This window comes from Aplidium turbinatum, chromosome 6, assembly GCF_918807975.1.
Source record: "Aplidium turbinatum chromosome 6, kaAplTurb1.1, whole genome shotgun sequence".
Taxonomy (NCBI): Eukaryota; Metazoa; Chordata; class Ascidiacea; order Aplousobranchia; family Polyclinidae; genus Aplidium; species Aplidium turbinatum.
The window spans coordinates 11,850,654-11,877,644 of record NC_137477.1 but is presented as its reverse complement, the minus strand read 5'-3'; the positions used below and the strand labels follow the sequence as shown (position 1 = coordinate 11,877,644).

At 37.0% G+C, this 26,991-nt stretch overlaps 1 protein-coding gene and 2 long non-coding RNA genes across 4 annotated transcripts in view; 1 reads left to right on the top strand and 2 right to left on the bottom strand.

Annotated features, from left to right (window-relative positions):
• Window positions 1-17,872, bottom strand: part of LOC145771563 (uncharacterized) — a 106,806-nt gene extending 88,934 nt beyond the window's left edge. Inside the window, exons 1-4 of the mRNA XM_082583267.1 lie at window positions 17,759-17,872; window positions 2,629-2,874; window positions 840-955; window positions 206-314 (exon numbers count right to left, since the gene is read on the bottom strand). Of these exons, the coding sequence (XP_082439393.1) occupies window positions 206-314; window positions 840-955; window positions 2,629-2,870 (467 nt within the window). The 5' untranslated portion in view covers window positions 2,871-2,874; window positions 17,759-17,872. The remainder of the gene's footprint in view (window positions 1-205; window positions 315-839; window positions 956-2,628; window positions 2,875-17,758) is intronic.
• On the bottom strand, window positions 4,511-7,036 carry LOC145772706 (uncharacterized). Of its 2 annotated transcripts, XR_014289312.1 has the most exons (4): window positions 6,956-7,036; window positions 6,151-6,339; window positions 5,808-5,926; window positions 4,511-4,834 (listed from the first exon to the last, which is right to left on the bottom strand). It is a non-coding gene; the product is annotated as an uncharacterized LOC145772706 (long non-coding RNA). The 2 variants fall into 2 exon arrangements; XR_014289311.1 differs by having other exon boundaries at window positions 6,151-6,993.
• On the top strand, window positions 9,422-10,477 carry LOC145772735 (uncharacterized). Its single transcript, XR_014289316.1, has 2 exons — window positions 9,422-9,541; window positions 10,107-10,477. It is a non-coding gene; the product is annotated as an uncharacterized LOC145772735 (long non-coding RNA).
• Window positions 17,873-26,991: the final 9,119 nt, after the last annotated feature.

Here is a 26,991-nt window from a genome sequence, read left to right as displayed (position 1 = left end):
GGAGCAAAAGTCAGGGGGTACCACAGAGACTCCCAAGGATAAGTTTATAGGCAAAGAAGAAGACAACAAAGACTCACCTTTTGCAATAGAAAATATTGATAAGAAATAAAAACCAAAAAAGCACGAAAGCACGTGGACAATTTGGACAGAGGACTCAATTATATCGATCCCACGTTAATGCTTCGAAACGAGCTGGATTTGGTACCTGATGATGTTCGCATCCGCAGAGGAGGTTCTTACTAGATCCATGAACCGACGCATGTGACGAACTTTCACAAAATGACGCGCCTTCAAATCATCCAAAATGCAAAACACTACAAAAATAAAGAGAAGTTAATCTAGTTATATTGTAAGCCTATTGCTGGTTTAAACTGATAAAGTCAAGGTTGTAAAGTCGGGCAAAAAATATGACTACCACTCCTCTATTTATAACTGGCCGAGTACGGCTTCAGGGTTGCCAGCTTTTTTTATTTTTGTCTTTTTTAATTTTTTAAAATAAATCTTCACTTGATATTGAAACGGCTAGTTTCACAAAAACTGACAAACACTTTTATTTTCTGGTAAACTTAGCGCAATGCAGAGAACAAGAAACAATTAATATTTAGAAAAAAGATTACAAACAAAAATCGTTCATCGTTTGATCAAGCTGGAGTCGGCCTTTTTTTAACGACTCCGGACATGCTAAAATTCTTTCGACTCCAACTTCACAGGGTAAAGCTTTTTTCCCAGTGCATCACACACGCACGCAATTTGTAACCTATAGTGCATAGCATTGTATTTTAATGCGGTTAACCTCTGAGTAGTTGAAATAAAAGACCCTTCACAACATCAGTAAATACCTTTATTGACTGTTGTATATGGCATGTAATTAATTACTTTTCTTGCCACAACTTCCTTGTTATACTTGATCTGCTGAAGAGCTTGAATGAGATGGAATTCGCTGGCTACTCTGGATCTATGTGATAAAACAATGCCTTATAACCTATAATGTTTGCAACAAGGGAAGTATTTTGGAATGAAAATGAAGCTAGCAGAAGTAGAGTATAAGTTTGTTAAAAAAATGATATTTTGAAATAATTCTAAAGCATTTCGCTGTGTTGGTAATCCAGAATGATTGACCAATTATTCAGGCTGAACCTTAGAATTACCGGAAGATCGTAACATCACCACAACGGTCAATTGCCCGATAGATAAGGATAACACTATTTACAAATGTTCTCGAGACATAATAGGTGAGCATTTCTTCTCATTTTGACAAGACCTAATTATATAAAAAGTAGTCTAGGCCAGGGCTTCCCAAACTTTTTTGCTCGCGACCCCTTTTAATCTCCTAAAATATTTCGCGACCTCTTACGATTAAAATGACAAACAGCGCAAAATATACTTTAGTGATATTTATTGAAAAGCTTAAATCTAACGAAAACCAAAAACAATTTACCGTTCTCAGTTCAGTTTGTTTTTATTAATTTCTGACCATAACAACGAAGCCTATGGACATTGGGCAGCCTACTGGAAACAAAACAAAAAAGCAAACACATTTATTCAGTGTGATGGGTGTGACTCACGCCATGATGTGACTGCTTTCCACTTTGCCACAAAGCAAGTCCAGCCGTAGCTCAGTGTTCCTTAATCCATGTCTAAAGGTTTCAATGTTGTTTAGGCTGGAACGGTAGCCGAAGTGAGAGCATTTCAAATAAATCATTTTGAAATTTTTGTTTCCAAATGTTTAATTGTTTGATGAACGCACCAATTTTAGATTTTAATGCAAAATATTCATATTTTCTCCTTTGTTTTCTATTGATGTTTCTGATTCGTTCAGTTTTTCAAGCAAATCTGATTTTTGGCATAACTCCAAAAGCTAGATGTTATTGCGAAAATGGTGGACCAAGACTGAATTTTATTCTGTTGGAAAAATCACGATTTCGGTTTTTAACTTTAATTGGCTAACCATTTTAAAGCTCTGACTTTTGAAAGCCATCTCACTTCACGATGCAGTAAAAGAGTTTTTAACTCCGATTCCATTTCACCTCATAAATTCAAAAAATACGGGCAGCTTATTGAGTGCGCAACTCTTAATAAAGTCAATAACTGTCACAGCATCTCGCACAGTAGTGTTACTATGCAGTACCTTCTGCAATTAGTAGGCTATACTTTCTGCGACCCCTGAAGTTCGTTACGCGACCCCAAGTTTGGAAAGCCCTGGTCTAGGCTACAGAGGCGGTTGTTTCAGCAATCATTTTGAAATCTAAACTGCACCGATACAGCTCAGTTGAATAAGTGCTCAATTTTGTAAAAGAAGCAGCAAGATCAAACAGCGCTGATTCAACTCTTGCATTTCAAGGACAGCTCTCGATTCAGCGGCACCTCGTGGATAGAACAAGTTACCGAAAAAAGCACTTCAACAGTAAAGGGAAACCTCACTCTATCAAACTCAGTGACTTGTACCTGCATCAGTGGTTTAAACCCTTTACAAGTTTACGAAACTGCTATGGTTATGCTTCTAAAAATATTTATCTGTCCGAGGATAAAGATTTCCACAATCAATGTTCAGTGGTAAAGTCCAACACAAATGTATTTGCTAACAAGAAAACTACCAAAGCATATTAAATTTGAACTATGAAAGTTTACTTTGAAAACAGGGGCAGTCTTTCCATCATTAACCAATCCCGTACAAAGCTGTTGGGTACTTTATAGTAGCTTTGGATATTTCTCAAGGGCGGAGGATCAAAGACAAATTTAAGACGCCGGGACATAAAAGTAACCCTTTGACCGAAAACCGGAAGACAGCAAAACTTGTTGAAGTAATCCCGAAACGCGGTATAGTCTCTAAGACAATTGTGAAGTTGGGTCGAAGAAAACTCCATGGCCATTATTCTGTGAACAAAATTTGGCTAATCGCATGAGTTTATTGATATGAAATAGTATAGGCTATAGACCTATTAATTTTCTTGACATAAATCCACTGGTAATGTCTTTTAATTACTCTTCTAGTCATTCCTATAACGACAATGATCTAAAAAACATCACAAATAATGCTCTTATCTGGCTTCGACACTGGCACATTATTTCAAGAGTTTCCTGCTATCTCATTGTGAAAGTAAGCAAATAACCGCTGTTTTTTTGTTTTTTTTTTGAAGTTTTTATGTAGGCTACTGGTACCAATGCAGCAATCAAATCAGAAGTATTTTTTACTGCGGTTGACTATGTATCTATAATAATTAAGTGCGATTAGAAGTCAGAAATTTTATTTTGGTGCGAAAAAACAACAATATAGACCAGTGGTTCCAAACCGGAGAGGAATACCTCCCTAGGCGGGAATTTCATGAGTTCAGGGGAGGAATTTCATTATACTTTAAAAAAAATTACATTGAAAATTTTACCGCACTAATGCCACTAAATATCTTCTTCAGATCAGTGCAAAATATTGAGCAAAGATTAAGACAAGCGCGCACATGCATCGAATAATCGTGAAGCGTTGTAACTGCGATAGAGTAGTAATTAGTAAAGGTCCCATACTCAGATACTGAGCTTTCGAGAATGAAAAGATAAGGTTCTCATTACCGGTATAGTAAGCCTTCAGCACTAAGGAGAGTAGGGTGGCCAGTTCCTTTTTCTTGGCCGCCTTTAGTTCAGCAACTACGCCCACCTACTTTATTACGCCCTGGGTAGATTTGCGCGGTGTTTTTTCAACAACCAGCTGAAGCCGGGAGTCGAACCAGGTTTGCATAATTGGAAAGCCAATAATAGGTAGGTAATGGGACGAAGTGTGAGACGCGTTTTAAATCCCTGCTGTGAGTGTGAGACAGAAGAAAATGTGTAGGTTACCCAGTAAACATTGATTGTTGGGGCAACATTGGCAAGAAGTTGGCCGCAACATTGGCAAGATGCAGAAGCCAACATTGGCAAGATGTTTTATGCACCATTTGGATGCATCTGGCCAGCGTTGGCGTCTGCATCTTGCCATCGTTGGCTTCTGCATCTTGCCAACATTGGATTATGCATCTTGCCAACGCTGGCATCTGCATCTTGCCAACATTGGCTTCTGCATCTTGCCAACGGTGGCAAAATGTTTTATGCACCATTTGGATGCATCTGGCCAGCGTTGGCGTCTGCATCTTGCCAACGCTGGCTTCTGCATCTTGCCAACGTTGGCTTCTGCATCTAGCCAACATTGGCTTCTGCATCTTACCAACGTTGGCAAAATGTTTTATGCACCATTTGGATGCATCTGGCCAGCGTTGGCGTATGCATCTTGCCACCGTTGGCGTCTGCATCTAGCCAACGTCGACTTCTGCATCTAGCCAACGTTGGCTTCTGTATCTTGCCAACGTTGGCAAAATGTTTTATGCACCATTTTGCTTCATCTTGCCAACGTTGGCATTTGTATCTGGCCAACGTTGGCAAGATGGCTTGTGCACCATTTTGCTTCATCTGGCGCCTAAATTCTGGTTGACTTTTATGCACCATGATGCTGCTTCATCTGATCTATTGACTATTGTGATGCCCGCGCTTTGACCAAGGTTGGCCATGCAAAGCAAGCTGGTGCATAAAACATCTGAACAGCATTGGCATCTACATTTGCCAAACGTCTCTGTACTTAAACCTCGCTCATCACCAAAAGTTTATTGTTGAACCTAGCTAATCCTTGGGCGAAAGAACAGCAGCAACACGGATTTATAAGCAACACTTCTCCCTTTGTGACAAAGCAAAGTAACAGCCGAGCTTCGTATATTTTCACATTTATTAGAAACAAGCCACATCAAATCGTATTGACAGATGGAGATTCATTGCACATCAGCAGCTTTTTCTTGTGTATCTTTATCATTGTGAATTCCTGCGAATGAAACAAAAATATTTAAATCAAGAGGGCTGTTTGGCAACAGTGTAGGAATCATAGGCGTAACCAGGGGGGCAAAAGGGGCAATGCCCCCCAAATTTTCAAACTTTGGATTCCGAAGTTGAGCCCTTTGTTGAAAATGCAATAAAGTTTGTAGAAATTTATATCGTTTTCCAAGAGATCTGGCTATTAACACCCCCAAGGACTTGTTTTAGACACACAGAAAGACACCAATAAATTTTCCAAATCGTAAATCGCCCAAAATTTACGCGATTTACATTTCTTTGAACTAATTTGTGGAAGCAATTTCAGAATGGCTTACTCTGTTGGGCTTTTGTGTAGTTATTGAGTTTTTGTTTAGCTGTGTTTTTGGTGTTCTCTAATTTAGCCGCAGTTTTTGCCAGTTCGTGTGTAAGAGCTATCTTTAATAAGTTAATAGCTGTTTATCTGCTAATAAATTTCATACAAATATTACCCTAAAAGTGTTTTCAGAAAGCGCTATAATCCATTATTTGAGTGTAATTTTTCAAAAATTTTCCGGGGGAGCATGCCCCCGGACCCCCTTAGAATACGCGTGCCTTCGGCACGCTCTAACCCCGCTACCAGTTTTATTGCTTCAACCCACCAGGATACGCCACTGCACATCAAGTGGCGATGGCTTTAAATCAAACACTTTGTTGTTCTCTTCAATTCATCAAATATTTGGCCCCCCCCAAAACATTTTTCTGGCTACGCCACTGTGTAGGATTTTGATCAGTTGTCGTTCAGGATACTACGAAGTTAATTGACAATCTGTAATATCAATGTAATATCCCTCTCTCCAACGTGCGTGACAAAAAACTTATCATTCGATTCTGCGCCACGCAGAGCAATAATCAAGTTCCAATACATTCTAATTGCGTGTACAGTAGTTATTCAACAACTAAAGCAACACATGCGCTGTTGTCTTTCAAACATATAACAAGCTCACCAAAAGTTAGTTTTTGCCGTTTTCAGCCACCTTGCCTGTCCTTCCAATTTCGAAATCACTCTGAAACTCTTCATCAATTTGCTGCACGGCAGCAGCTTTGTCGTGCGCCATCACCATGTCTAATCATGAAAGTAAAAAAAGAAGTGTTAAATCAGCATATAATGCCGACATAGCCTACTAACCACCATGTTCGTTGTTCACATCACTGCGAATACACCACTAAAACATTTTCATACATTACTCAATACTCTTCACAATTACATCATACATTAATCAAAAGAACAAAATGGCATAGTTATGACATAATCATTTAGTCGTAGTAAAAACATTTATCCGTACTCACCAAGAACAATCTTTTTCAGATTCTTTTTTAAACAATCAAACGAGTGCTTAGACTTCACGACGTTTTTTTTTTCCTTTCTTTTTTCTCGACATGCTTTGAACTGTGTTGTGTTCGATAATAATAGTTGGTAATAAGGCCACTGATACAATCGCTTGCATTTTTGCCAACAGCTTGTCTTAAATTTGCTACCTGCAAAATGTAAATCGAATGTAATGACAGGGGTTTCATCCATCATATTAAAAAGCTTCAGCACTTGTTACAGACATTTTCGACTGTTACAAATGACAGCCAACGTTTAAAGTTTATTTTGGGATTCCAGTCGTCTGTTTTGTTGCGTATGTAGGTCGCAGTGTAGGCTACTGTAGGCTATGTCGTCGCAATGGGCGCAAAATAAAACATGTTATTATTATTATTATTCAGTTGACGGCAATGGAAGCTACATTTGCAAATACTCTACAACCATCACAGACCTATCCACACGACATAAAAATACAAACACATTCAAGCAGTCAGGCAAACACTGCCGGAGCAGCAAAATCAAAGATTGAGCAGAACCCTACACATGTTGTGGGACATCACAAGCTCTGCTACTTTGCTGATATCTTCTTAGCACTCATCTAGAAGCACTGGCACTAAATTTGTCACGAGAATATTTCATATGAAAGTTTTCCATTGGTCATTGAGTTTTATAACTTTCTCTAAATTGAGTTTTATAACTTTCTTTAAATTGTGTAAACGTAGCCTAGTGACAAAAACGACTTTACACAATTATTTCAGGTTCAATGAATAAAAGACATTCACTTACCAGGTTTTCATAAACATTGTCGTAAGTCATTCTTATAGTTTCATTTTGATCATTTCTAAAACTTCTTTCGGCCGTAATAGGCCTATCTCAATTGAATTCGATTTTTTATATTTTCGATGCAAAAAGCAAAAATTCCTCTTAGCGCTGTTCACATAAGCATTGTGCTTTCGGCTCTCCACGTAATTGTGTATTGAGCACAACCGCCATGCTTGAACAGTCGAAGTGAATCGAGTGACGTCATAATCCCTTTAGCAAAGGATTAAGTCATGGCCTCTGTCTTCCTTCATCAAAACAAACCAAGTTCTTCTGCTAAATTGCATCTCCTCACGTTGATATAACACATCGCCGCATTCTAAAGCTTTGTTGCCTCTTTCACTTCAACGCGTCATATTGCCCAGTCAAAGTTTAAGTAGTGACGTCATAATGGAGTTTTCACAACAATTATTGTGCCTGCAGTGTTGTTCTATGCACCGCGGGAGTAGAAAAAACGATTTGCCGGATCGTTGAAAGTAAAAGTAGCAATCGTTTTGTGAAATCTCGCTTCAAGAAATTGAGGAGAGATTTCGACGCAACATGACTGCTCCTGAAGCTGGCCTATTGTGCAAGCTTTGCTACATTTAAAGTAAAGACGTCCCTTTGTTGGCGACACGAGAATCTCACCCACGTGGTCAAAATCAGACAGTGAGCGAGACTGCTCTCAGAACAAAATCAACAAGTGATACTGCATCAATCGATTTTTTTTTACATTGATTCAGCGTCTGCAGACAGGTCAGCAGCGCGGCGGCAGTGCAGCCGCAACTCAATGATTACATGATCACCACAATCATGCTGCTGTGTCGAGCGCTACTAAACATCAACAAGTGAATTCGATTAAGCTTACAAGTTGTTTTAAATTTTCTTGAACTGCACGCAAATTTTGAGGTTAGTCCTGAAAAAATGTTTTCCAAAATATTACAAAACATTTTAGTATAGTTAAACTTGAAAATTAAAAAAGCTTTTGTTGAACATACAGAGTCACTATATACATAGTCTGGAAAGTCAATGGCAAATCTGCCTGAGGTTGTTGTTTACAGCGCCACCTAGGAGAGCTATGGTTAAATCACAGAATCTGCTTGGAAGGTATGCAAATACAGGCATATTGTCTACTATCAACGGCGAAACTGTGCATGATATTGTGGTTGCAGACTTGTTTTAAACTATTGTAGAATGTTTAGGATGTTAGTTACAGTTATTATCCAGAAAAATTCGTTTGGTCTACTTTTCTGAGGCTTAGTTTAGCATGACTACAAGTAGTTAAAAGATGATGTGAGTTTTCAAATTACTAAGGAATTGATTAGTTTATAGTTTGAAGTAGTGGTCTTTAAAGTTCATAAGTTTCAATGTACCAAGTATATACATCAGCTTACTAATTGAAGGGATTAATTACTAAATATTTGTGAAAGCTTTAAGCTGAAGTAGGCTTGAAATTAGTACCGTAATTGGCAGATGCTACTTAGCCAGCATCATTTCCAAAAACATTGTTTGATCGATTAATTCAGTTGACAGTTATTTTAAAAAGGTCTATAAAGTTGTTTTATTATGTGATACAACAAAACGGTGATAGGTTTCAATCTGTGATACTCAAAATAACCGCTCCCAAAAATAATGTATAAACAAAGAGCATTAGCAAGACAAATTTGAGTACCGGTAAGTATGTAGGTTCAGTAATTTAAAGCAACAATGTCATAAATATTAAAAGTCCTGAGATTTAACTTAAAACTAGTTAGGCTGAAGGAAGATACAGCAGAATCAGATACGGTACCTACCGTAACTTGTTCCATATTTGGGGAACCTGGTTTGCGACATAGCATAATTGGTTATGTAGGCTACAGACTGGAAATTTGATTGAATGGACCAGTTAAGGCAGTTATGCTGACAAAGGTTATGTTTTGTTTATTTCCTTTGTGTTGTAATTTTTTATTAGCATGCCATTTTTTTGTAGGTCATCAGTCTACTTTGAGACTGCTAGCAAACACTGGTTTAATGCAGTAACCGGTTAACCACTACTTTGCTTTGTATCATCTTCTTTTCGCCCTTTTTCACATCACAGAAAACATAGGCTAGCTTATGACTGCTTGAGGTTTCAGTGGCATGGCTGAAGTTTTTCTTGTTGAAGTGGCTACCGTTACTAATTGCTTGTGATCTGCTTGACATATGTTACAAAATACCTATAGGCTATCATAACGTGTCAAAATCAACAACTTGGCATTAGGTTGCATCCCAATTTCTTAACTAATTCACATATTTAAAATGAACTGCCAAGTTGTTGATTTTGACAATTTGAATATTTCAGATATGTTACATTTTAGCATGTTACTTGTGGGCCTGTCATTCCTGATTTTGAAAACAATTTATATGCTTAATACAAATAGAGAATGTTCATAAATACAGTATATAATATATATATATATATATTTCTTACAATGCAGCAATAAGTGTACAAAAAGGTTTACAATTATACAATTCTTAAAAGTCATTAAAATGTTGTCACAATGCTTGGAAGCTCTTCAAGACATGAGTGAAGAACATCTTATATTTTTCGATAAGGTATGTTGAGCTTGACTTCTTTACATGCAAAATACTATTCAACCAAATATAGTTATTACTATCTAAACCTAAAGCTTACTGGTTAACAATTCTCCGCAACAGCATTATCTGTTAACCGGGTTATTATATTGTGATTATTCTTGTATTTTTTTTTGTCTTTTTGCATGTATGGTAATTAATATGGACTTATTGGTGTGATGCAAATAAATTGTAATAATAATATTATCAATATGAAATTTGGAAATCTAACCAATGAAATACTTAACTGCTTCAGGGCCTTCAGGTTGAAAAAGTTAGCTTTCAAAAGCATATTATGCAATATACACGATTATGCTGGTGCTACTTTAGAAGTGCATTAATTCAATAATTTTGAGATACCAGTAATGAACGTTCTTCTTTGGATGCCATTTTTTTGCATACTATATATAGCAATTGAACGTGACTTATTTTACATTACTGGTATGCTAAAGAACAATGGCATCACATGGTCACCTTAGTTCGGAGATATTAATGGCACTTGATGAAGATGGTGCATTAGGCTACTGAATTTATTTGTATTTTACAGTTGAATGAAGATTTGGATGGTGGAAATTCGCCTATGAAGGGGGAATTTTCTTCGAAAAGTGGGGAATTACACTGACATATTGCTCAATGAAATCAACAACCTTAATCTGCCTAATGCATATCATGAGTATTGTAAACTAAATGTAAAGAAAGCTTATTGCCGGACTTGGACTGTGGAAGGTATACAGCAATTCATTAACTGGAACCTCTACGATGGCGCTTTTGAAGAACTTTTCTAGACCCTTGCTATGTTGACATGTATTGCTTTCGCTGTGATGGTCAGAAATAAAAAAAAAAACTGAACTTATAAAAAAAAGTGCTGTATGCGTATGAGGAGTCATATTTTTACTTACCACTGCAAGACTTCTTACATGGTAGAAACAAAACAGCTAAACAATTGCATAAGCCGAACAGTGCACTTCGTAGGCCTAGCACTCCGAAAAGTATAAACAATTCTAAAAGCAAACATTGAAGGGGGATTCCTGTTGTATTTTGTTATCCGTTTTTGATTTGTACAATAAACATCGTAGCATGCTTTTCAAGCTGATTTCACAGCACATTACTTTAATAAAGAATAAAATAGGCTTTCTATTATACCGTAACTTAAATACTGTAAAAAGTACACAGAAGGGTGCCAATGCGGCAATGATGTAGTTGCAGTGAAAGTACAGTAAACCACTTTTATAATCCCCATTCATTCGAATGAACTAAAAAGTATAAGAAACCATGCGGATTAAAATTCTCGTTTATATACCCATACTGTATGTTATATGGGTCAGATGCATCAATTTTGTACCTGTAGTCTCCAGAACGGAGAAAAAATTCAGAATGCTTGGTGCCATAAAATTTTGATTTAAAAGTCTTGAGATACTTCTCTACCAACTAAATCAAAAGACTGCCCCCAAAAAATATCATGTTTTTATACTGAAAATTAAATATCAGTGTGAGTATACCTATTTTATCAGTTTCTAGCAGGTTTACTGCTGTTGTGCGATAATGTACCTAAATATTCTGATACTTCAGCCAAAGTCATGTATTGTTTGACCTCAAGGTAGTAATAAATCATATGCTAGCAATAGTAATAGCAATACTTTTTTCATATGGAGCCATTGCCAATCAAATATGCGTAAAAAGCACCTCACAATCACAGCTAAATTAAAATTTAACAACTTTAACTGTATCTATGTTCTCTAAGATCAAAAATAGGTTACAGAATGCTTCAACGGGTATCATTTCTTATGAGCAACTTTTATAGTAACATTACATGTAAAAATAACTCTACAAAGGAGTGCTTACTGGTTTTACAAAAAAAAAGAAAAAAAAAAAGTTCTGGAGACTACAGTGTTCTGGAGACTACAGACAAATTCAATAAGAAAGAAATTCCTAATCTTTTATTTATTCCGAGTCCTCTCTATGAAATCCTGCTAAGTGAGCATACTAGTCCATCACATACTGGAAGAATGTTTGCCATTTTAAACAGGGAAGCATACATTTTTTGTTAAAGTTTGTTCTGGAGACTACACGATTTTGGAGCCAGGCTAAATAGCTTCCATAGAAGAGTGAACTGTTATCACACTTTTTAGTAAATCTGTTTTCTTGTTTTGTAGGTTTGTTTATATATAAATTTGCATCATTTTACACCCAAACAGGAGCACAGAGTAGGCATTGGTAGAGTAGTACCATGGGTCGTTCTGGAGACTACAACATAGTGGAGCCAAAATTGCAGATTCGTAAAATTGAGAAAAATACAAGGCAAAAATTGCAAAGCCAGTGTCATTTCAACATTAAAATGTAGCTAAAGCTGCACAGTGTTAAATAAAAGTCAGTTTAGCACTGCAGTATTTGCCTGTGAAAAATCACAAGGGAATTACAGAAGTAAAAACGTGAAAAATCCAAAAAAAGTGGGCAATTTTGTGATAAATCCAAAATTTTTGCTAAGAAGTTAACAATTTCCATTGAAAATTAGCATTACATAGGGGGGGCACATATCTAAACTGTAACTTAAAGCCTAAAAAAGTAGACTGAAACCTTAAGAAATACCAAAATTGCAAAAATGCGTTCTGGAGACTACAGGGTACAAAATTGATGCATCTGACCCATATGTGAGGTTTACTGTACCAGAATATACAGTATGCATTGTAGATACGGAGTTCCTTCAATGCAGGTACGGATTCTCAAAGTGCCAATTTCAATCACTGTTTTATGCAGTTTTGAGTAAAGCGCAGTATGCCAGAGTGGTTAGTCTAATGTTCACTCTCAACATTAGATCTCTTCACTGCAGAGTGCTTTACAATATCTAAACTTTTGGCGGTACTGCTAAACATTCGAACTGTAGACGCAGTATCACATGCAACTCTTTGATGCTGTCGACCGAAGTAATGTTCAAGAGGATCCTGCTTTATTCTTGCAAGTATGGTACATAATCTGCGCCAGTAGCAGACGTTTCCCAAATTATTGCTGGTAAGGACGATACGAGAAGAGCATCTGAAGCCTTACTTAGTAGCATATTCTCTCTATTGACATCCCCAACTAAATCTGAAAATCAATGACCTATCATAAATAACATTTAGCAATGTATGTTACAATTAGCACACGTGTTCATTACTAATTAACTAGTGTTAGCGCGTTGGGGCCGAGGCCGAGTGGTTAGCGCGTTGGGCTCGCAGTCGAGAGCTTGCATGTTCGACTTCAGCCACCCGCACTTACTGTTGTTTCTCTGGGCAAGAAACTTTACGATAATTGCCTCTACCTAGTGATCGATTTCGAGTAATGGGTAGTACCAAATTTAAGTCATAAGTAGAGTAGACAACCGGAAACAGACATTGCAGTCGGCTGCAGCGTGGGTCAGGTGTACGTCGAAAAGCGTACACCGATGCATAGCGCTCAAGTCCGCTTTCCCGCAATGCAGGATAAAGATAAACAAACAAACAAACACACTACACAGGGATGCTAGATTAGTGAATCTTCTCAATATACGAGTAAAGTAGCAGTGAGCACCATATGCTTATTGCTTAAATTTAAAAAAAAACATAATATGTGTGACACATTATGTGATTCACTAGGCATAAGCTCTTAATTTTTACTAATGTCAACCATCATGACATACAGCATAAAATTATACTATTTTATTGTGTTGATCTTACCTGATGAAACTGTTTTTCCCACTGTGCTGTTGAAACAGAAAACCTTTTCTTTTCATCACTTGGAACTTTGTACAAGTAACAAAATCCCATATTTGTAGTGTTGTTACATTGTGGTAAACAGCAGTTTATTCCACCCCATTTACGCTTAACTTGGGACATTATCAAACTAAATAATCATAACTAAGATAATTCACAACCCTACATAGAGTACAGCATTTGATTATGAACTGTAATGCTAATAACAACAAAAGATAATTGCTAACAAAGGTAGTGGTTAACCGGTTAATGCATTAGTGTCTGCTAGTAGTCTCAAAGTAGACTAATTGATCTTCAAAGAACGGCATGCTTAAGATAACAGGAAATTACAACACAAAGGAAATAAACAAAACATAACCTTTGTCAGCATAACTGCCTTAACTGGTCTATTCAATCAAATTTCCAGTCTGTACGTAATCAATTAAGATGCTATATATGTCGCAAACCAGGTTCTTCAAATACGGAACACGTTACGGTAGCCTATCTGATTCGTTGGTAAATAAAGCCTGTGCTGATCCGAACCACATACTACACGATTGCGTATCCACTGTCAATGTCCCAATCATACAACGCCTACCATCACGGCGCCCTTTTGTAAGGCATGCTGCAAAACTCCAGCTCGCTGATTTCAGCACGTCAGATGCCTGGTCCGAGGAATTGAGCACTGTGCCAAAAATAAAGTCTCGCCTCGTTCTATTCGATGTCTCTCCTGCCTCTTCACTCCCACTTGGTTCTGAGCTTCAGAGAAGGGAGTGGGTGACACTGAACCGAATAAGAACGGGAGTTGGCCGCTTCAATGCTTGCTTGACACGCTGGGGCATAAGGGACTCTGCTGCTTGTCAGTGCGGTGCGACGGAGCAAACAGCTAACCACATTATCTTTGGGTGTCCCATCTATTCCCCTCCCAATGGAATAACAGGCCTCCGTACACTAGATGACTTGACGAAAAGTTGGCTCCAAGTCCTTCCATTCGGCTGACCATAAACTTTCTGCTTCATACGAACGACGACGATCTGATTCTGCTGTATCTTCCCTCAGCCTAACTAGTTTTAAGTTAAATCTCAGGACTTGTAACCTTTGTGACATTGTTGCTTTAAATTACTGAACCTGCATACTTACCGGTACAGTAGCCTACTCAAAATTGTCTTGCTAATGCTCTTTGTTTACAAATTATTTTTGGGAGTGGCTATTTTGAGTGCCACAGATTGAAACCTATCAACTTTTGTTGTATCTTTATACACTTTTTTTAAATAACTGTCAACTGAATTAGTTGATCAATCAATGTTTTTGAAAATGATGCTGGCTAAGCAGCATCTGCCAATTACGGTACTAATTTCAAGCCTACTTCAACTTAAAGCTTTCACAAATATTTACTAATTAAACCCTTCCATTAGTAAGCTGCTGTATACACTTGATACATTGAAACTTATGAACTTTAAAGACCACTACTTCAAACTATAAACTAATCAATTCCTTAGTAATTTGAAGTCACATCATCTTTTAACTACTTGTAGTCATGCTAAACTAAGCCTCAGAAAAGTAGACCAAACGAATTTTTCTGGATAATAACTGTAACTAACATCCTAAACATTCTACAATAGTTTAAAACAAGTCTGCAACCACAATATCATCAACAGTTTCACTGTTGATAGTAGACAATATGCCTGTATTTGCATACCTTCCAAGCAGATTTTGTGATTTAACCATAGCTCTCCTAGGTGGCGCTGTAAACAACAACCTCAAAACATGACTTTCCAGACTATGTATATAGTGGCTCTGGAACATAAGAAAAAAATGAAGACCTGGCAACTTGAATTAGCAACCACGTTTTTAAGTTTATCGCTTGTTAGTTACCTTACCAACGTCTGCAGACGTTGAATCAATGTAAACAGAACGGATTATGCTAGTTGGGTATTGGAGGCGCCAAAGCCTAAACTTTCTGGAAGTGTTCTCTGAATCACAAGACATTTATTGCACTAAATTATCTGAAGCAATTGAATATGAACAAACGATTTTTATCATGGCGTTGTTGGTACAAGAATACGGTATGCGAAAGAAACTGTGTTTTTCCACTAAACCACATGAGTCATTTAGTTAAAGAGTCATTTTATTGTTGGCTATTAATATTTTCAAAGAATAAATCCAGTGAAGCTGAAATAAAGTAGCCAACGTTGCAATTGTTTATTTTGTAGAAACGCGTAGGGCGAATGGAAACTTTAAACTGGTTCGGTATCAAGCACGTTATCGCGTTCGCGTTTTGTTGCTCCTACCTTTTTCTAGACCTCTGCTCCGTTTGGCATAAACAAACTTGGCAAACTGTTGGCTACACTTCTGACCAACTCTGGTCTTAACTATTCATAGTATACTTGTACGGTATCAAAAAATAATAACAGCATTGATAGCCTATTATAAAAATGTAAAATTGTAGCAAAATCATGGTATACATTTGCATAATTTTAAAGAAAACACCGAAATTGTTATGAATTGGCACAACGCTGGCAATGCTTCTGACCGATGTTAGCCAACCACACAACTGTGTTTTGAAGCAATACCACATGAAAAGAGGTTTGTGTTAGTAATTTTAAAGATTAAAACAAATAAACCTGAAATAAAATCTTTGAGACCTTTTTGAACGCATGATAAGAAATAAGTTATTGAAATTGATGGCGTATTGTTGGCAACATGTTGGACATAATTGCCAATCTTGTGCCCTCACATCCAGGATATAGCAGACATTGCAATTGTTTATTTTGTGGAAACGTGTAGGGCAAATGGAAACTTAAACTGTTTCAGTATCAAGCACGGAATCACGTTCGCGTTTCTGTTGCTCCTACCTTTTTCTAGACCTCTGCTCCGTTTGGCATAAACAAACTTGGCAAACTGTTGGCTACACTTCTGACCAACGCTGGTCTTAAATATTCATAGTATACTTGTACGGTATCAGAAAATAATAACAGCATTGATAGCCTATTATTAAAATGTAAAATTGTAGCAAAATCATGGTATACATTTGCATAATTTTAAAGAAAACACCGAAATTGTTATAAATTGGCACAACGCTGGCAATGCTTCTGACCGATGTTAGCCAACCACACAACTGTGTTTTGAAGCAATACCACATGAAAAGAAGTTTGTGTTAGTAATTTTAAAGATTAAAACAAATAAACCTGAAATAAAATCTTTGAGACCTTTTTGAACGCATGATAAGAAATAAGTTATTGAAATTGATGGCGTATTGTTGGCAAAATGTTGGACATAATTGCCAATCTTGTGCCCTCACATCCAGCATATAGCCGACATTGCAATTGTTTATTTTGTGGAAACGTGTAGGGCTAATGGAAAGTTTAAACTGTTTGGGTATCAAGCACGTTATCGCGTTCGCGTTTTGTTGCTCCAGCCTTTTTCTAGACCTCTGCTCAGTTTGGCATAAACAAACTAAAATGAAACTACTTTGTTGGCAAACTGTTGGCTACCCTTCTGACCAACGCTGGTCTTAAGTATTCATAGTATACTTGTACGGTATCAGAAAATAATAACAGCATTGATAGCCTATTATTAAAATGTAAAATTGTAGCAAAATGATGGTATTACATTTGCATAAATTTGAAGAAAACACCGAAATTGTTATGAATTGGCACAACACTGGCAATGCTTCTGACCGATGTCAGCCAATCACACAACTGTGTTTTGAAGCAATACCACATGAAAAGAGGTTTGTGTTAGTATTTTTACAGTTTAAAACAAATAAACCTGAAACAAAATCTTTAAGACCTTTTTGAACGCATAATAAGAAGTATTGAAATTGTTGGCGTAATGTTGGCAATGTTGGCAAAATGTTGGACAAAATTGCCAGCCTTGTGCCAACATACCCAGCATATAGCCGACGCTGGCCCAGCAATCAATGTTTGCTGGGTAGTGACGATTTATGGAGAAAGCGATACTTTTTCACAAAATTAAGGAAAAGACTAAGTATTTTGAAATCTAATTAGCCTATGGTTTGTTATTTCATTCAGTTTTATTTCCCTGTCAAATAGGCTACTTTAGTTTAGGCTACTTCACAATAAAATTGAAGACTTTGTAAACCTGTTTTCGTCTGTTGTCCTGATCGCTTAGTTAGGCTATATTTATTTCATCCATTTTTGGAAAATTGTAGGCCTATCTTGTTGGGAACCAAATTTTATCACTCACTAGCTATAGTAGCCACGAAGACCTACGGTAAACGCTGGAACAAGAAAACTACGGTATGTTTGACTAAAAAATAGCACATAGATCAGAAAAACAAGCAGAGTTTTAATGATACGTTTGAACTATGAGCATTATTCCTCATTATATGTAGGCTACTGCTTTTACATTATTTTCTCTGTAAAAATGTTATTAACGTTTGCCTAAGGTAGGCCTAAATCGTTACTAGACAGTAGGCTAGGTCTATCTACTAGCAAAAAAGTACAATGAAATGATACAAGCAATTACTTACTTTCAAAAGCAGGTGTATTATACACAAAACATATAATATGAAAGTAAATGGAATCTTCAATGTCAACCACTGAACCTCAACCAAAATCTGGTATAAAAGTAAAATCAACTTCGAAGTTTGTAGCGGGTATCAAACTTGCTATACCACGTGATACATTGCCATGGAAAAACAAGGATCATTGTTACGTTTGACCATTGAATCAGCTGGTTGATACAAGCTCAAGCGAAAAATTTGCACATAAGTGGCCAAAAAACTTCATCAAGTATTTTACAAATGTTCAAGGGAACATCATAAAATTTAAAAAGAATTAAAGTTTTAACTTTAAACTAAAAGTTTAACTAACATGGGCATTAAGAAAAACCTGCTACGCTTCAAGAATACTGAGATTATTTCAACAGCGAATTTGAAAAAAATTATTTTTCGTTGCACTGAAGAAATCCTTAAAATCGAAACATTGGCCTTTGTCGGCAGTTAAAAATGTCTTTTTATACTGGTGGTTCTCAACCGTGGCCCTCGACCTCCAAGAGGCCCACGGAGTGTTTTCTGGAGTGCCACGAGCCTAGGCTTCACCAATGAATTATAACATACGTGTTAATTGACAAAAACGAAAGGTCATATCCACTGGCGGCTCGTGCCCTGGGGTTTCAGGGCTGAAGCCCCACCTCAAAGAAAGAGAAGAAGGAAAACATGTAAACCTATGTGTTTGTCCGACCCGGTTACTTTTTTTACTTAAGAATTGCGGATCAAAAAGTAAAATATTAAAAGTTTCGTTTGGCAACACCGATTTTGGGCAAACTTCTTTGCAGCCCGAGATTCTGGATTTCAAGCGCTCTGATTAGCTAAAAATTGTCCTTGAAGCTCCACCTCTTTGGTATTTTACAGCAGCGGTTCTCAATCGCCGGTCCGTGGACCGGTGCCGGTCCGCGTCAACTTTCCTGCCGGTCCGCCAAATATATTACAATTTTATATCTCATTGAGAAAGAATCGCTGATTGAACTTTCCTGCGATACCACATTGATGTCCAAGCATAAAGACTTGCCATTGTCACAATTTTGGATTTCGCTTAAAAACGAATATCCTGAGCTCAGTGACAAAGTAATGAATTATTACTGCTGATTTTTTTTGTACAACTTACCTATCTGAGAAAAGCTTTTCATCGTTATCTCTCATCAAGACCAGACAGAGAAATCGTGTGGAAGTTCACGCTCTACTTCGCCTTGCAGAAATTTCATTGATATCAAAACAGTAGAGGAGACCGGGGCTAGTTGTAACATTTTTTGAATTATTTATTATATGTCTGTAAAAACAAGTCTGAGCGAATTTTTTGGAGATTAGTTGTATAGGTAGACTATTTATGCATATTATTCCACCTAAAGCCCTGTGATATGTATTAAGGATTTTGAGAAAATTGGCTTAGAAAAACTTCAATCGGGCGTTACAACTTGCCCCGGATCTGGGGCAAGTTGTAACAGAATATTTTTTTTGCTGCTAATAAATAGCAAACACTTTACTGAACATTCACTTTTGCTCAAGAAAGGTTTATTCACTCCTCAAGGTCAGAAAATGTTTACCAGAAGGTACAAACTGAAGCAAAACTGCACACAATATAATAGGCATTTCAAAAATTCACTTTTTTTTTTACTCCTCACAAAGGTGACAATAATACTTTGGCAATCCCTCGGTATATTGAGAATGCGACCAACCATGGCTTTTTTCACACCTGACCCAGTTTTCTCCCGGTCTACTGTTCGAATACGCTTCGGAGCACACCAAACAATACCATTCGGTTTTCTTCGAGCAGCCTTGTTTTTTTTTCTTTTCAAAAGTAAGCTTTCTCTTCTTTGTGTTCTTGGATTTGGAAGCATGTTGCTCTTCTTCAAGCTTCTCTTTTTCCGGTGTGTCTGTCAAGATTGCAGACTGCTTAGTTTTGCGTTTCTTTGCCCTAACTTTTCTATGTGCAGCCTTAGGCAATCCTCCCATTACTTGGATAGGAGAAAACACTGCTGAACCAGCACTCAAAGAAACAGAAGGACTTGGTGTTTCACTTGAACGAAGAGTAGAAGGTGTTGCAACTGAAGGTTAATCAGTAGAAACATCCTCACTTGGAGTGATACAGGATTGTTCATGACTTGTTATCTCAGTGGAAGTATTTTCATCTGTGATGATAGGTAGAGCAGGGGCAGCATTGCCATGGATAGGGTCATCTCTATCAGTAACAGAAGCAGAAGCAAAGTCATGATCTTCAAAGATATTTGGATTAAAAGGCATAATGCCAGTTTTCTTAAACCCATTCATGATATTGATTGGGGTGTTGGCTCTTGGTAGAGCTTCATTAAGAATGGCAGGCGGATGATAAATTGACATTACTTCACCAGGATGATTTTTCATCCAATTATCCTGTGCACTAGCAAGATATTTCTTAAGAGGCCCATAAACTGAAACATCCAGAGGCTGGAGTTTATGGGTAGTGTGCGGAGAAAAAGACAGAAGCACAATCCCATTTTCTTTGGCTAAGGGAACGTTGAAATATTACGTAACGCCTTCGAGGGTGTCACAATCAATGTGCAAGGCCTCGCGTCGGGCTGCTTTGCGTCTTGACAGAATGTGCTGTTTTCATTATGGAATTTTGAGCGATGTGTTATTATCGGGTATTGACCTAAAGTAACCTCTGATGACGAAATCTGTATTATGTAACGTGTTTTCTACAACCTTCGGCCCTACATGACAATCTCGAGTTTTCTTTAAACTTGCTTGTTTATGCCGCTCAATGCTACGTGACCGAACGATGAGTTCGTGTGATGCAACATTACGTAACCTTCTCGAAGTTACTGGACTGAACAACCAACTATAAATAGTGGTGTAGTTTGTGTAATGATTATTATTATTATGATGATTATTATTGAGTTGGTTATGAGAGTTGTGTTATGAGTTGTGGATTGGTAGTTGATGCAGAAATTATTGTTGATTGAGAGTTGAAGTAACCGAATACAAGTAGATGAGAATTGATGCTGATATAATTTCTGATCAAAATTAGAGTTATTTGAGAAGCCGTTCGTTAAAGTCCTTCAAGAAGTTAGATTATCATTCCACTAGTAGAATTATTCGACATTTAATTGACTGCTTTTCGGTTTGACCCATTAAACTACGTCATTGAACCTTACCAAGTCTTTTTCCTGGTAAGAGATAGAAAGAAATCGTGACAGAGGGGGAGGGGGAGGTTTATGCAAAGCGTTACGTTAGCGTCACATCGGGGGGGAGGGGGTTCAAGCAAAACGTTACATAACGCTTTCGAGTACGGAATGGTAGTTTTTTGTGCTGAATTTGTAGTGGAAAAGCGTTACATGGGGGAGGGGGGGATTGAAAAAAGCGTTACGTTGGCGTTACATGGGGGAGGGGGGGTCAAAAATTCGGAAAAAAGCGTTACGTAATATTTGAACGTTCCCTAAGTTCATTACAGAAATAGACAAATGTGCAGAATAGTTGTTTAGCAGTAGCAAAACAGGGGCTTCTTTACTGGGTGGCACATGCTTAATAAAGTGATGCATAAACTCTAAGAATTGAGCTTCCTGCATCCATCCTGAACCTTTGCTACACCAATGCAGCCAAGTCGTCCCCCACGAATAAACCAGTCCCTATAAATTTTTCTAGGAAAAATCAATATTGGCGGCACATTATTGCCGGTGGCATTAACTGCTTGACAAACAGTCCCCAATTCTCTCCTTTCCCTTGAAGTAATAGCACCAACTTGTCTGCTGCCTTTTCGAGCCACAACTTTACGGGGCTTTTGCATAGTTGTGACCCCTGTCTCATCCAAATTCCAAATGTCAGAGGCTTTGAATTTGTAACGATTCAAAACTTCACCAAGTTTGTTGAAATACAACTGAACATTGTGTTTATTAAAGCTTGTTGCCCTTGCTAAGCTAGTTGCTTCAGCAAATCGAATTGACAATTCGGAGCGTCTTTTCAAGAATCCTGAAAACCAATCCACACCAGCTTTTTTATTTTTGCTCCAAGATGATGGTATTGCAATATCATAAGTGACAGCACACTTGTAAGCCAACATCTTAATATCAGAAGGAGCTAGGCCAAAATATATATCACTCATAAGTTTAATTTGATCTGCAAATATTTCTTCTTGTTCATCAGAAAACACTTGTCTATGCTTTGTGTATCCAACGGCTTGATCCTCCATTCATTGCCTAACTTCATGCACTTGGGAAGATGCAGTTGCTATAAAAAAGAATATAGTTTAACATAAGCTAGCTTGTAGGCTATAGCCTAGTTTGTTTTACTGACATTTAAACACATAATAAAACAAGCAAAGCCTGAAATGAGACCGTATAGCAACAAATCTTTTCTCAATTGTTGTTCTGTAAGTTCAGTGTGACAACCAGCTATTTGTGACATCAGATGGTCTACTTACATCATCACTTTGTAATCTTCAAAACAGGCTTACAAGCCCAATTTAGCCAACAATTAAATAGAAAAGACATAGGCCTACAGGTGTTCAATGTTTTTTCTTACAATCAGTAAGCCATCTTAGGTAGGCTAGTTAAATTTACCTTTAACTTTCTTAACCAGTCTGTACAAAGTCACATGGCATATGTTGTAATCTTTGGCAATTTTTCGAATAGACCCATTTCCAGTGATGGCTTCCTCAGCAGCACGTTTTAATACAGCAGGTGGAATCTTCCCACGTTCACTTTTTCTTTTATAATTACGCATAATTGTAACAGTTACCAAGTAATCTAGTTCATTTACTGCCAAAGAACATAACACAGCTCTTGTTACATCTTGCCCCAATAGCAGTTAGCCATAAACTGTTCGACATTTCACCAATAAAATGCCACATATTTTTGGTCAACTTTAATTTTTTAAATACCTAAGTAAATGGTTATATCGAGACAAAAAAGACCAGCCTTCTAGCTTACTTTTTCTTGTTGTAGTAACGACAAGTTTATTTTTCTAAAACTTTACTTTCAGTAGGCAAAAAATGCTTTTCGTTATAACTCCTGTACGGAGAGATATTGAAACGAGGGTTTCTCTGTAACTTAGCTACAATACACTTGATAGAGGGCGCAATAGAGAAATATATTTTTCTGTTTAGGTGGGGAGAAAATGATAGTGTTACAACTTACCCCTGTTACTTTTAGCCCCGGTCTCTCCTACGTAACGTATGATATCAAACTGACAGCAACATACGTCTCATTAAATTGAATTTTTCATACTTCTTTTGAATTGCACGTCTTTGTCGTAATTACATTTTGGGTTGATTTTGTAAGTCCACCGGTCCGCAAAATTTGTTTTGAAATTTTACCGGTCCGCAAACTGAAAAGTTTGAGAACCACAGTTTTACAGCAATTTTTTAATCTGCTGGGGCTGCATGGAAAACAGCCCCACCTAACCGAATAACTTTACAGACTTTTTAAAGTTAATAAAAAAATAACAGTTAACCTCTCAAGCATAGCCGTAGGAGATGGGGGGGCAGGGGGGGCGGTCGCTCCCCCGCTGAAAAAAAAACGCCGCGAATTTGGGCAAAAATCTGCACTAATTTGGGCAAATCAATCTTATCGTGATGCTTCGACATTTTACCAGTTTAGAAAGTTTACGTAATTGTCATAATTTATGAGATTTATACATTAATATTTTCCAATCACTTACGTAAAGTGCATTTTCATCTATTTTGAAAATTGTCGCATGTGGTACGTATTGCAATTTGGGCAGAATGATAAGTTTCAATTCAACACCTGCAAAAAGTAAAGTGTAAAAGAACATAATTGGCAAGCAAAGTTAAGCTTATTAGTACTGATATTCACCAGCATGTACGTAGGCTGTATTTCTTCACGGTGAGATTTGTAAGCTTGCTAGGTAGCCTACTAATAACCTTAAATGGCTTTTGCTTTTTACTTTATGTCTTACTAATGTAGTTATTTCTAAAATTGTATTTGGGCAAAAATGTCCAGTTATTGGGAAAATCAATCTTACCATGAGTTTTCAAAATCTTTCTAGTTTAGAAATTTGTTTATAGTGTTGCATTTTGTATGAAATACATTAACATTTTTCTTTAAATGTTAAATGTAGTGTCATCAAATTTGGAACTTTTGTATTTGGTATATTGCAATTTGGGCAGAATGTTAAGCTTCGATTCAGTATATATCTGCAAAATGTAAGAAAATGCAATTAGCAAGCAGAGGTACCGGTAAGCTAATTACTGATGTTCATTAGGATATACACTACATTTCTTCATTGGTGGAATTTTGAAACCTTGCTGGGTAGCCTACTGGTAATCTTATGAGGTTTTTTGCTTCTTTCTCTATATTCTACTATTGTATTTTATTGTAAAAATATTTGGGCAAAAATGTCCAGTTATTGGAAAAATCAATCTTACCATGAGTTTTCAAAATCTTTCTAGTTTAGGAATTTGTTTATAGTGTTGCATTTTGTATGAAATACATTAACATTTTTTCTTTAAATGTTAAATGTAGTGTCATCAGTTTTGGAACTTTTGTATTTGGTGTATTGCAATTTGGGCAGAATGTTAAGCTTCGATTCAGTATATATCTGCAAAATGTAAAATAATGCAATTAGCAAGCAGAGGTAAGCTATTAGGCCTACTAATATAATCATTAGGATATATATACACTACATTTCTTCATTGGTGGAATTTTGAAACCCTGCTGGGTACTGGTAATCTTATGAGGTTTTTTGCTTCATTATCTATATTCTACTGATGTATTTATTTGTAAAAATATTTGGGCAAAAATGTCTAGTTATTGGGCAAATCAATCTTAGGCTACTATGAGTTTTCAACATCTTACCAGTTTAAAAACTTTGTATATTTGTTAGAGTGTAATATTTTGTATGAAATACATTAAGATTTTCCCATGAATGTAGACTGTGCCATCTTCAATTTTGGAAACTATTGTATTTGGTATGTTACAATTTGTAGAGAATGGTAAGCTTCGTTTTAGTATCTGTGAATTTTCCAGTGTTTGATTTCATGTTTTTGTGAACTGAACTTGTGGGCTACAGTTGAAATGTTTTTTTATATACATAAAAATTATTTTTTGTATTAACTGCTGTTTGTCTTTGCCAGTCCTAGGGTTGATATGCTCAGCTATTTATCATATATGACACAGTACATATTATAGTAATCAATGATCAATATATATAGGCAAGTTTTATGTTGCTTTGGCATCCAATTCATGCAGTTAAAATATCAGGCAATATAGACAGTATTGATGATGTTGTCTGTATTTTCTGGCAAGGATTGAGTTTGAAGTTATTACCTATATATAATATGAATTATTTTGGTTCAGTGCCTGCGATTTCAGTAGTTGCTTCATCATGAACTTAGAATATCTTGGTACAGTAGTTACGTTAATGAAAAAACATTGGCTATAACTTCACTGTATATGAGATCAATATTCATACTAATAGCAACTTAGTTTTGTTTAAAGGTGCAAATTTGATGTGCATAGTATGATAAACTGTACAGTAGAATTCTTTTCAGGTTGTAAGTAGCATGAATTAAGTAATGTTACTAGTTTGATAAGAAAATAGGTTGTCATTTGAGATTTTTTCAATGCAAATTTACGAATCTTGACTCTTGATTTTTTGAACTATCTTTATAATGAAAAGATTCAGCTACTTTTGGTCTGGCTTTTTATTGCAATTGAGCTAGAGATTTTGAAATGATCTGACGACTTGGATATTTAGCCACTGTTGTCCAGTTATTGTTGAATTCTCAGTTTAAATTGTTGTTGAATCCAGGTAGGCCTAATATAAATACATATTTTTGTGCCACAAGAAAATTATTTAAATTTGATGATTTATTTAGTTTAAAGTTAATTCAGCCTTGTTTTGCTAAGTTGAACGTTTTGCTGCCTGTGTTTTTGTACACCGCCAAGTTAATGGCTGTGGAGTTCTTAGACTGCACTATCTCAGAGGTTGTGAGTAATTTTATGTTTTTGAAAATATATACGTAAAGACACAATTTGGGCAAAATTTGGGCAAATTTTGTTCGCCCCCCCAAAATGTTTTACTCTCCTACGGCTATGCTCTCGAATACATGTAACTTTTTTTTAAAGTTAGTTTTTATTTCGCAGAGTAGAGATGAGCCATGAATGTAGAAGTGTTAGCAGTAAAGTTAGGGCATTCCACAGGTTATAGGAAGTGCTAGTCCAGCCTGGGGCATCTCAAAATCACTTGAGCTTTGTATGCAACGGTTAGTAGGCTAGTCAAGACTAAGCTCTATACTAGTAAAGTTTGTCTCCAAAGCAATAGGCTACTGTTATTTTTTTTTTAAATACAGCTTAGGAATAGGCTACATCAACTTTTCGACAAAGTTTGAATGTATTTTTTTTTAATTTGGGATAAAAAATGCTTATAACGCACCAAATTTAATGCGATGTTTGAAATTTTTCTGGGGGGAGACCCCCCAGACCTCCTCGCCATAGACGAACTCTGTAGTGTAAAGGCATAATACATGTTATGCCCTGAGACGCCACGCAATGGTAATTACGCAGCACTGTGCGCGTACCTGCCGTTGGGCGATGCAAGGACTGCTACGTGAGCGATGACTGAGGTTTTTGTGGTCATTCAAAACTAACACAACAAGGTGTCAGAAGTGAGATAAAATGTCGCATCAGATAATGTTACCAGATGCGTTTAACTGGCAACATAACGAGTGGGGCCAGTGGATTAAAAGATTCGAACGATATAGGCAAGCATCCCAATTAGCGTCGAAACCTGAAAAAGTGCAAGTCAACTCTCTAGTCTATTTGCTAGGAAGCAAAGGCGAGGATGTGTTTTCTTCATTTAAGTTATCAGAGGCCGATTCGATCAACTACGACGTAGTCAAGGAACGCTTCAACAACCATTTCAAACTGCGCAATAACGTAATTTTCGAAAGAGCAGTATTCAACCGCCGAGATCAACTGCCATGCGAGCGCTTTAATGACTATGTTACTTCTCTGTATGGCATGATAGAAAAGTGTCAGTATGGCGCTATGTCTGATCAGCTACTGCGAGACAGACTCGTCGTAGGAATTACAAATAAGTCGCTGTCCGAACGCATGCAAATGGACCCAGAGTTAACTTTACAAAAAGCTATCGACGCCGCACGACACGCAGAAAGCATTGCAGAGCAACAAGGTGAACTTCAAGGTAGAGCGGAGAAAAATTTCGACTACGTGGACGGGGTTGAAAGAAAACGTCGCAATAAGTTCTTC